We start from the raw sequence: 12,131 nt of genomic DNA, 5'->3' as shown, positions 1-12,131 counted from the left end.
TCAGCTTCAAAACAGTGCAAGTTACAGTGCAGAATTATTTTTGATAGGGTAGCACCAAATTATGGTGAAGAAACATCAAACAGTCTGAAATATTGTTGAAGATGCAGCAATTCATAAACATTCACCAGGAGTAAGGGCTGCCCCATAATAACATGGCAGTTATATTGAAGTACAAGTTTCAACCACAAGATAACTGCTGTAATAATGGAGATAGATATCCCATCTGCCACAGGATAAAAGGCAGGGTGCACCCTGGACCGTTCGATTGTCTGTCGCAGGGCTAACACAGAGAGACAAACAAGCACTCACATCCACACCTACAAGCAATTTAGAAACACCAGTTAACCTGATCACGCTAACTGTTTGGGAGGAACCCAGAGTACCCAGAGAGAACCAACACAGGCTCAGGGAGAACATGCAAACTCCTCACGCTCCCCGGCCTGTTTATTTCTTTAGCAGGTCTGTTTCTGCGCATCAGTCTAGGATGGGTTACAAGCCCATTTCAAAACAATCTGAGGTCTATCATTCTACTGTGAGAAACATTAGTACATTAAGATGGAATGGCTTGTTTGCCAGGAAAAAGACTCTTCTCTCTAAAAGGAACATGGCTGCATCGATTAGGTTTGCTAAAATGCATCTGAACAAACCACAAGACTTCTGGAAAAATGCCCTTTGGATAAACAAGACCAAAGTGGAGATGTCTGGCCATAATGCAAAGCGCCGCTATTGGCAAAAACCAAACATAGCATATCAACACAAACACCTCATACCAACTGTCAAGCACGGTGGCAGAGGGGTGATGATTTGTGGTTGTTTTGCAGCTCCGGACCTTGGAGGCATTTAGTCAACCACAAAGTATTCTAGGGTCAAATACGGGTCCATGTGTCCAACAGCTGAAGCTTGGCTGAATCTGGGTCACGTAAGTGGACGATGATCCCAACAAATCAACAACAGAACGGCTGAAGAAGAAAAAAAGAGTCCAAATGTTGCAACAGCCCAGTCAAAGTCCAGACATCACCATGACTGAAATGCTGCGGTGGGTCCTGAAGAGATCTGTGCATAAACAAACGACCACAGACCTCGATGAACTGAAGTGTGCCAAAATTCCTCCACAACACTGTGAGAAAACTTCATGTTTTTCCTGCTAAAAGTGGTTCTACAAGCTGTTGAATCATGCAGTGTAATTCGTTTTTCACACACTTCTTCTATTGTTAATTAAAGATCTAAGGTTGCATTTAAATCATTTTGAGACCTGGATTTTAAAAATTATATCCTGATATGTAAAACCTCAGAACTGACAGAGAGAGTACGCTCTTTTTTACCCTGACTATACACAGTATAATTACAGCACAATAAAAAAATGGATGTGACATCTTCGGGTTCCTGCCAACTTTATGGAGCCAAAACACACAGTCAGCTCTGCTGAGTGATACCTCAAAATAACAGCGTAGTGCTATTTTGGCTGATCAAAGTCCTGCTACACTATTGTTAGAACAGCCATAATCTGTTGCAAAAAGAGTTATTTTTAACCAGGTGACAGGGCGGTGCTGGCCAGGTTTCCATTGTGTTCAGGCTGGCATGGAGCGTTACAGTATGTGAGCATATGTGTGCTTGTGTGTCTGTGTGAACAATGTGTTTTTGTGTGACAGAGACACCGAGAGTGAGGTGCTTGACAGAGGGGAAGTGGTGTTTGGGGTGTAGCGTCTGGCAGGCTGACCGCTCCACAATAGCAGCAGGGAGGACAGGACATCCTGCTTAAAGCCTAAACTGAGCTGCGACGCACACACACACACACACACACAGACACACAATGCTTTGTCTTTAACCGTCTTAACTGTTGATGTTGAAGAACATGCATTTTAAGTGTGAGTCACACGGTGTGATAAGAGCATATTTCCTGAATGGTGTTTCACATCTTGATTACTGTAATTTAATCCAGATAGTGAACCTAAACAACCCACAGCTTCATGTAATCATCCAGAGTGTATCCCATTAATTTGGCAAGGCCTAATATAAGCCACAGTGGCTTGTAAAACAGTGCAAACAATGCAGTTTTCACATATCCTTACATTGACTTTCATCCTCCACCACCAAGTCCACTTTAACTTATTCAGCAATCATCAGAGGGGCTGGATGCTAAAGCAGTATTAATCAAAGTTAAACTAATTAATAATCAGAGTACTGGAGAAATATTACTTTGACCTAGAGTCCAGAAACGTCCCCCAATCACACAAACCCATACGCACTCCTCCCTCCTGCTTCTCTGTGTTTGGTAAGGGTAACTAAGCTGTGCGGCCCTGGCCAGGGCTCTGTGAGTCACACCAACCAGAACAAAGACCCCATTACTGCCACCCCCGCCTCCTTCCCTCCCTCCCTGGCCTCTTCTTCTTGGACCCTTCTGTCCAACGCTCCTTTAATGCGATGATGAGTGTATTTCCTTTGCTTTTCTTCCCTTGCCTCTGCCCATCCTCTCATTCACGGGCTCCAGGAGGGTTTAGGGGTAGCCCCGTCATGCCGTACATGCCTCTCCCCTGACAACAAGGCTGGACAAAGGCAGCAAGGCAGCATAACACAGGAGCCTCGAGCTTTGTAGGCTCTTTTTGGGCTGATGTTAACAGGAGTACAGTGGGCTTTACTCCTTTACTCCTGTGTGCATGTGTGTACTTCTGGAGCTGACCTTAGCCCCTGAGACGGCATTCATCTCTGACCTGATTAGACACTCGATTGGGCAGAGCCCAGATCAATGCCGCTGGCTTTAACTGAGGCCTCCGACAGCTACTACAGCTTGAGATCGAGGGGGAGTTGTTTACCCCACAGCACTGATAGGTGCAGCATGAGCAGCCATGGGTGAGCGCCCGTTTCTCCAGACTGAGAGGCGAGGCAGACAGGCTGACCAGACTGACCTCAACCTGTTCAGACTGAGCTGTTTGTCTTTGTGATATAATGGGCTGATGTTCCTCATTTCAAGGGAGTAAAAAGTCAGCTCTCAAAGACTGTATCAGCTCTTTTTCCAAACATGGTCTTCTTGAAGGGGAAAATTGGCATTGCTCCAGGGGATAATTGAATTTAGTTTAATTTTAACCCTCTTTACTGTGTGATACAATAGATAAAAGCACTGCGTTACCATAGCTGTGTTGAGTGCTGAGCTTAGAAACACTGAGGTGATGAAGTAAAAATCCATAAATGCCACTAATGATACATGAAAAAGGATGTCTTTCTTCCTAATAGCATAAACATTATAACCAAAGTTTTGTATTTAAAGTTCAGTTATATATACTGTATATACAGCTGTTCATTAAGCAACCTACAAGCATAGCTGTCTCTTAGTTAAAATTACCTCAGTGCAATAAACAGCTTTTTAGGTGCAGCAGGGATGCCATCGAGGGGGGGCCAAGGGGGGCACTGGCCACCACCCAAGATTTGCTGCCCCCTCCAGTGGCCCCCCACTGGTAAGCAGAGATGGGCATCCAATTACTTTTTTCAAGTAACGAGTAATGTAAGGGATTACTATTGCAAAAAAAAGGTAATTAGATTACTGTTACTTTCCCGTAAGCACGCTGTGTTACTGCGTTACTAAACCTTCATGATTTTGTTTGTGAGAGTGTCTCATGACAATGACGTAAGCGTGTGCGATGCCTGTGGCAGCAACAGACGTGTGCAGATCAACAATGGATAATATGGAGTGAGAGGGAGTACGACCATGCAGCGTTTAAAGCGTGGATGTACTTACATTACTTTAAGTTTTAGTCCGTAAAAAGTGACAAAAACATTAGTGTCAGCTGTACATTCTGCATGGGAAGAAAACTTCTTTCTACAGTGAAAAATTAAACTTCAAATCTGAGCAGGCACCTAGCACGCCACCACGGGAATGTGACATTCACACAGAAATCCCCGGATCCCCCCACTGACATGACTGCGACACCAGGCAAACCTCCACCCGCCCCACTCCTGCTAAACAGGTGAACATAGATTTAAGAGCGACAGGACTCAGTGCCGCTGAATCTTTGATTTTATTTATTTTCTGCTGTGTTTTACTTGCATCTGTTTGAAAGAGTGTAAACACAAAACATTTTATTTTATATGCTGGAATATGCAGAAAATAGGTTTAAATGTTCAACAATTTCTTCAAGTCAAAAACTGTTGAGTATAATTAAATTTTTGCTTAATGCAATGTGCATAAAATTAAAAGATTAAAACTTATAAACATTTTCCATTTGATTCAATTTCATATGATGGATTATGCATAAAAAATCAAATTGGACTGAAAGGTTTTTAAAAAGTAACTAACTAATTACTTTTGAAAATAATTAATCAGTAAAGTAACGGGATTACTTTTTTGAGAAGTAATCAGTAATTAGTTACTAAATACTTCTTTCAAGTAACTTGACCAACACTGCTGGCAAGACTGTCCTATGCTGGTATTAATTCTAATAAACGTGAGCAAAAGAGAGCGACACCCTACAATGAGTTGCTATGGGCAGAAATCTGTGCCATCAGAACAAATAAAGCCTAACACTGCAAAAGCCTGAAACCTCCATCACATCATTGATTATTCAATACTGCAGTGAACATATTCTTTGCTTTCATTTCATTTTGCTGGAATGAATAGTGCCATTGTAAAGCGCTTTGGGTGCCTTGAAAAGCGCTATATAAATCCAATCCATTATTATTATTATTGTTAATTATTCCTGCTTAAAACAGATTATTATGGATTTAAAAATCTTATTTGGTTTTCAGTGTTATCAAATTAACTAGGCATATATTTCTTGTCTCTCTGTAAGTAACCTGTATTTGACAACATCATAATAAAACTGGAAATTCAGTTTTTGGTGGGTCACTCCACATGACCACCGCTATGAAAAAATTCTGGAGACGCAATTGCAGCAGAAACTACAAAAATCTCTGCTGGAAACAGTTTATAAATATTTTATTTATACATCAAAATTAAGGAGGAAACATACTTTTCCTGTATATTGTGAGTACGTTATCTACTATGGGCAGAAATCTGTGCCATCAGAAACTGAATTTGAATAAGTTAAATTTGAATCTGAATTGTAACTTGAGTAAATGCTTTTGAAAACTGAATTTGAATTAGTCTAATTTGAAATTGAATTTATGGTTTGAAAATGAACCGGAACCGGATGTAAGTTCCAAAAAACTGAATTGTAGAACTGAAACTGAATGGTGAGAGTGAAACTGAAATTATTCGAGAGCTGAATTTTTAAAGGATAAAATGCAGTTTCAAAGCAAATGAATTCATTTTCAATATATAAATTTCAATTTAGTGATGATCATTTTCAAACCATAGATTCAGTTTCAAATTAGACTAATTCAAATTCAGTTTTCAAAAGCATTTATTCAAGTTACAATTCAGATTCAATCTGAGCAATTCAAATTCAAATTTAACTTATTCAAATTCAGTTTCTGATGGCACAGATTTCTGCCCATAGTTTGGAGGTAAAAAAAAATTTAAAAAAATCAGTTAAATACAGTAAAATGAACATGTGTCACAGCTCAAGAACTATGGAATCAGAACGATGCCACCTTGAAACGAAACCGAAAAAAAATGGATTGAAACTGAAAAAAAAAAATGTAAGCGATTTTTTCGGTTTCAATATTTTTTTCGGTTTTGTTTCAAGGTGGCATCGTTCTGATTCCATAAAGGGATGGACATGCTAACCTGTCTAGAACAGGTCTGCAACCTTTACTATCCTAAAAGCCTTTATGTGCGTTATCTTTCTGATTTCTCTTTTTAAAAAATAAAAATTAAAAAAAAATTCTGATTTCTCATCCATAGGAAGAGATCCATGCCATCACACAGGTTCACCAGAATAAATGAGAACAAGCCGTCAGGTGGTAGAAGTAGGTTATGATGAACTTTTTTTGCTGTTGTTTTTTTAAAAAAAAAAAAATATATACATTTATAGGCCGGACATTTTTACAGCTGTTTAATTTAAGAATTAATTTTCATCTTAACATTCATCACTTTTGAGGCGGGCACAGCTCCAGAGCAGCAGGTTTAACAACATAAAATGTACTAATGGATGGACTGCTGTGCAGTTTGGTGAATGCTTCCCAGTGGATGGTTTTTGTAGATCCTGTGACTCTTTGTGTGAGCTGATGTTTTATTATATATACTTAACAAAATGTAAAACTGTAACTTACTGTCAGTTTTAATCAGTTCCTGAAAATCTGCACATTAATTGATAGATTTCTTTCCAGACATCATAACTGCCGCAGTGTGACAAAGCATGTGGCTTAATGATCTGGACTAATGGATTTTTACGAGTTCTTTGACACTAGAAAAATGAAACAGTCCAAATGAGGGCGCTGTTGACCTACATGTCAAAACAAGAGGCCATTCTACTGTTATATGTTACTGACTGTTTTATTGGTGACAAATGACATGTTTGTGATGAATGTATCACAACCTCATCTTCAAGAAATGTTAGGACAAATAAATCAGGTCCTATCAGGACACGTTTGGTCCATTTGCTAATTAGTAAAAGTCAAATACAGAAAGAGCTTTAAAGTGGCTGACAGGCAGGTTGTTGGTGACTTTTACATGATAGAGTTTTAAGCATAAAAAAAGAGCAGATAAACTCGAGGAGCATGGCAGCCTTCCTGAGAATCATGGTTAGCAGGATCAGAGAAGAAGTAAAACCCAGGCCACAAGCACAGAGGCAACAAGGAGACACATTATTATTACAGATAAAGGCAGTGGGAAAAAACAGGAACATGAGAAGGAAAATACCCAAGGCATGAAAAATTTCAATTTCAACCTCATATTTAAAATTGAAAGACAACAGATCAAAGATCAAAGCTGAGAGAAGATGAAGTCTAAATGTCAGAGGGCTCATTACAGACGTAAAAACTTCGGTCCGTAAACCTTTGATGCAAACCGGTCGAGCACAAGGCCCATGTTGATTTGAGATGAAATGACCCAGTTACCACGGTCTCTCCTTTACAGCCTGTAGTGCAGATGAACCTTGACTCATTTGAGAGAACAAACAGGACATGTTGTTATTTTCAAAAGTGTAACCTCCCACATTGTTTTCCTGTGAGTGACAGCTGCGATGCCAAAGTACTCTGTGTAGGGCGACCACTGCCAAACATCACGGGAAGGAAGCGGCCACCGAGGCCCCTCTTTCTTAAGCTGTTCCTCGCTTTTCAGCTTTAATTGATTTCTTCCAGGAACACTTGAATTTGCAGCTACACACTGATACACACAAACACAGTGGTAAATAGGTTAGCGTAGACGCAGAGTTCCTCGATCCTCTTCAGTCTTTTACACTGTCAGGAGCTCCTTGGCGTGGATTATGTAAAGAAGCAGAGCAAGCAGCTCTGTGCTTCCTTCTGCTGGACACACCGCACACTGCAAGGACAAACTCTGGATTCACTCACAAGTACGTGGAAGCTGCTGCTCACATTATTTGAACCATGTAATGTGTTCACCCCTCTCTGTGGTTGGAACTTAATTTCATCATGTATGGCAGCGACTGCTGTGTGTGATGTGGTTATGTCACAGATTCTATCCAGATGTAAGCGCCTGTCTTTATCTTGAATCTTTCATGTGCTTTGTGACAAATGTGAGGAGTTCAGGTATGACTGTGGTGGTTGGTTAGATCATGTCTTGATACAGCCCTGCCTGCCGAGTGTTTGTGGCTTTGGTCCTGCCCAAAGTGACCCACATTTCACTAATCATCCATTAAATCATTTAGGAAAATTATTTTCCACTCAGCATGTGCACATTTGTACTATCCATATAGTAACAAACTAAATCAATAGAAGACATTACAGAAATTACGCTGAGGCCATTTCCATTCATTAGAGCTTCCTTGTGACCCACCCCAGTTTGCTGTTTTTGTTGTTGTTTATTTCCGTTTTGCCGCACAAAAGAAATGATGAAAAGCTGCAGTGAACTGGAAACCTTTTAGAAAAGACTGTGATGAGCTCTAGTATGTGGTTTTACCACGCAAACATTTTATTGTGTTGTACTCTGGTATTAACACCATTTCCTGGGCTGGCTGCCAGTTTAAATAAGGGAGAGACAACAAGTGAGAGCACATTTGCACGTAAAGCTGATCATGTCATATAAGCCTCTCAAAAATCAAGTGTGAAAGCCGTGTGTGTTCAGATTCCCATTTAATGGATGTGTCATAATGTGTGTGTGCTAAAAGTATTCGTTTTTTTGATAATAAATGCCAATACATCATTTTAAACTCTAAGCACTTTTCAAATGTTACCCCAAGTAATGTTAAAAAAAACAAAACTTGCTTTTAGTTTGTGTTTACACATGAAAAGTTGCATTTATAAGAATTAAAAATCTTTTAAATCTTTTTAATTCTTACACTCAGACGTTTCTCTGCTCAGTTCATAAAACCCTGTATATAAAAGATGGGCATTAAATGTGGCTACTGAAAAGTGAAACGGCTTAAACGTGAATTCTTTTTGAATCGTTGTGCCGAGCAGGGTGTGACGACTCTGGATACAAAGAAAAGAATTGTTTAGAAGTTACATTCATATGTGACCTCAGTAAAGAGCTTCCTAATGAGTTAATGGTTATAGTCACATGTTTTAACTCTTACTGAATATAGCATTACATTAATTTTGTAAATTATAGTCCCATTAAGACTCAAACAGATGCAGTGAAAGCAGGGAACGTTTTAGTGCATGGCTCCGCCTGTAACAGATAAAACACAAAAATTCCAAAGATTAACCCCCTCGATGCCTAGTGTATCACATTTGATACATAGAGTGCAACTTTCCCCCCAAAAACCTGAATAAACTCCACAACGCAGCTTTTTTTTTTCAAATGCCAGATAAAGCAAATATGATACAAATGAAAAGTCCATCCATTCTCTTTTCCTCGTATCCTTATCAGGGTTGCTGGGATAAGCTGGAGCCTACATCAGCTGTCATAGGGCAAGAGGTGGACTCAAATTAAAGGTCATTTAAAGGAATTAAAATGTTATTAATTTTTAAAGCAAATTCATCAGATCATTCATTAAGCTAATTTTTCTTGATGATTTCCTTGATGAAAATAAAGCTTTGAATTTATATAATTCACTTTCACTTTACTCTGAAGCTCCTGAACTGGATAAGTGGCTATGTAAATGCAAATGCAGATGACAGATTAGTCACTGATTAGTTGTCTATTTATGAATACTGTAAGTATGAGACACTTGTATTTCCTGTTCCAGCTGAACAGAAGGCCCAGTGCAACTTCTACCTTGCTTTCTGTAGTAACATTCATGTTTATCATCATTTATAAAGCATTCTGTTTTTTAACAATAATATTAGTATAACTTTTTATTGGTTTTATAACTTTAAATTAAATAGTCTGTATGACAGATTATTCGCAGGAAAGCTTACATAGTCTGACTTGTAAAGTAAGTTTTTAGAAATAAGATTTTGTTTTTGTATAAATGCAACCATTTCCCCTCCTGTTACAAAGGTCTAATGATAGAAACTCTTTCTCCTCTGTGGTTGACCATAGAAGATGGCGTAATGCAGCCATGAATTCACCAGCCATAACATCTTCCTCAGATAACACGAGAGAGTAGGCAGGGAGGGGGGAAGCACGATGCCAGGACGATGAAATGCTGAGGGGTACGTCTGAAGTCTGAAGTCCTGCAAAGTTTTGAAGTGTAGCAAAGACGTGAGTTCCAGCAGCACAAGCATCCAGGCCAGACGGCAGCTGAGCTGCGCCCAGCGAGAAGTCCTGAATTTCCGAGTCTGCTGAGGCCAGCGTGACACCAGCGTGGCCTCGAGTCCCAGCAGACCCAGCAGCAGCAGAGAGGCCAGCTGATGTGCATCAAGCAGCTGATGACAGAGCACTTTTGCAGCCTCTCTCCACCAAACCGATTTCCCCTCCTTCATAAAACTCACCTCCGCCTTCCAGCCCACCTCCTCCATCCACCTCCCCAGCGTCACTCCCAGCCGAAGCGCCCAGTGCAGCAGCACAAGGCTATCTGAGAGAGCCAGCTGGCTCAGGAGGACAGTGGAGGGCTTGGTGGAGATGTGAGGGGAGCGCAGGAGCAACAGAGCGCGCAGGCTGAATACACAGCCCAGGAGCAGGGGGAGGCCCACCCCATGGGGGAACAGCAGCACCGTCACCAGCTTCAGCAGTAAAAACCTGCGTAGCCATCCTTTGGAGGCCGGGTGCACCCCTTTTGTGACTGAACCAGGGAGACAGAGGCAGCTTATCTCCCAGATTGACTTTAAAAGTTGATGTGACCTGCGGAGAGTCCAGCACGGGGCGGTTAGCTCAGAATGACATGAAACAGTTTAGACACTAAATAATTCTCTAAATTGTCTCTGCCTCACAACAGACTCACTGCTGACGCATCTCTTCTACATACATTTCTTAATGCTGTTATCTATTTTTATGAGTAGGCAGTACTACTCATGAAGGCAGAAGCCCAGGCAAGCAAACAAGCCACTGATAAATTCCTCTGCTTTACAGGAATCTTAAGATGACTCATGTTAACTTCATTTAGCCTAAAAGTCAAGCTTCACTGAAAAATACAGCAGTAAGACATGCTTTAAATTGGAAAATAAATATAACCTGTAAACTTTTAAAATTTCCTAAGCAAAGTAGCTATATAGCAGTTTAAATGTATAAAAACACTCATGGTTCACAGTACGTATGTATTCAAACCTTAACTAAAACTATCTGGAAAACAATACATTTGAAACTGCTCTTATTAATTCTAAAAGTTAGCTCCAGGCCTCGAGTGCCAGTGTCCTGCAGGTTTTAGATGTATTCTTGATCCAACACAGCTGATTTAAACTGCTAAATTACCTCCTCAACATGTCTTGAAGTTCTCCAGAGGCCTGGGAACAAACTAATCATTTGATTCAGGTGTGTTGACCCAGGCTGAGCTCTAAAACCTGCAGGACACCGGGACTCAAGGCCTGGAGTTGCCTACCCCTGATTTAGATCATTTCCTCAGCTTTGTTAATCTCCTTCTATGGCTTCTAAAATCTAAGGAACTCACCTGTGTATAGACAGGAAGTCGCGACTGAAGGTCATTGCCCTGTTTCACCTCTTGTGCGTTGATCTCTTCTTTTAAAAAGTCACATTTTAGCCCCTCATCCCAGCCTGCCTGCCGGCGTGGGCAAATGGAAAACAGTGAGTGTGAGGAGCCCCAACTCTCCTCTCCTTATTAATGCTGGTTGCCTCAGCTCAGTTGGCACATTCTCACTCTGTGGTGTCATGTCTGTGAGCAAAGCTGGATCTGACTCATGAGGGCAGAGGATCTGTGCCCAAGTGTTATCTTTTAACTGCTGACATCAGTGTAGACCTGTATGTTTTTCAATGTGACACAGAGACAAAAAAGGAGTTTCCTCAAGGAACCTTTTATACAGACTAATATCAAACCAGTAACTAATACAACTTTATATAATTTTGTCTTTTTATTTTTTTTTAGATGTTTGATTGAAGAGTTGACTAAACGACCAGCATGTGCTGTCAATATGTCATGTATTGCTGTAGGGCAGGTAGGGACATGTCCACAACAAGCATGTGATCACTACAACAACTGCTGCCAGCTAAGAATGACTCATTACTTGACTCACTTTGACATTAGTTGTCTTCAGTTCAAGTTTGTTTATCTAGCACCAAGTCACAACAGCAGCCACCCAAAGTTTGTTCTGCAAGCTAACAACGGTACGTTAGTAGGGAGAAAACCCCAACAATCAGATGATTCCCTATGAATGAACTCTATGCAGCAGTGGGAGGGGAAAACTACTGTAAGAGGAAGAAACTTCTGGCAGAACCAGCTATGGGTTGGGGGCGATGGGAAAGAGCGAGAGAAAAAGGAGAGCGTAGGAAGACTGGATGTGTGGCAGTGGGGAGTAAAAAGAGGTGACTGGAGGAGAAACCAGTGGATCACACAAAGTCCGGGAGTCTGAGCCTATAGCGGCGTAACTAAGGGACGGCTCAGGGTCACCAGATACGACACAAAGCTTTATCAAAAGTTTTAAGACTAATCTTAAAAGGAGAGAGGGTGTCTAACTGGCCCAAACGGACACAAACTGTCTAATGGCTGAAGGCTGTTAGGACGTTTTTGTATGAGGACAAAGATTTAAAATTAAACTGTGTAATTAACAGGAGGTAATGAAGG

The 12,131-nt window shown here is 40.7% G+C and overlaps 1 protein-coding gene across 2 annotated transcripts; it reads right to left on the bottom strand.

The window, feature by feature from the left end:
- Positions 1–7,893: 7,893 nt before the first annotated feature.
- LOC116329453 lies at positions 7,894–11,235 on the bottom strand. 2 transcript variants are annotated; one of them, XM_031751477.2, is made up of 2 exons: positions 11,004–11,235; positions 7,894–10,240 (listed from the first exon to the last, which is right to left on the bottom strand). In XM_031751477.2, exons 1-2 carry the CDS (start codon positions 11,036–11,038, stop codon positions 9,460–9,462), a joined length of 816 nt encoding a protein of 271 aa, XP_031607337.1. In that variant the 5' UTR covers positions 11,039–11,235; the 3' UTR covers positions 7,894–9,459. The 2 variants fall into 2 exon arrangements, with proteins under 2 accessions (XP_031607337.1, XP_031607338.1); XM_031751478.2 differs by lacking the exon at positions 11,004–11,235 and adding an exon at positions 10,365–10,509.
- Positions 11,236–12,131: the final 896 nt, after the last annotated feature.

This window comes from Oreochromis aureus, linkage group 2 (assembly GCF_013358895.1).
Source record: "Oreochromis aureus strain Israel breed Guangdong linkage group 2, ZZ_aureus, whole genome shotgun sequence".
Taxonomy (NCBI): domain Eukaryota; kingdom Metazoa; phylum Chordata; class Actinopteri; order Cichliformes; family Cichlidae; genus Oreochromis; species Oreochromis aureus.
This window is presented reverse-complemented; position numbering and strand designations above follow the sequence as displayed.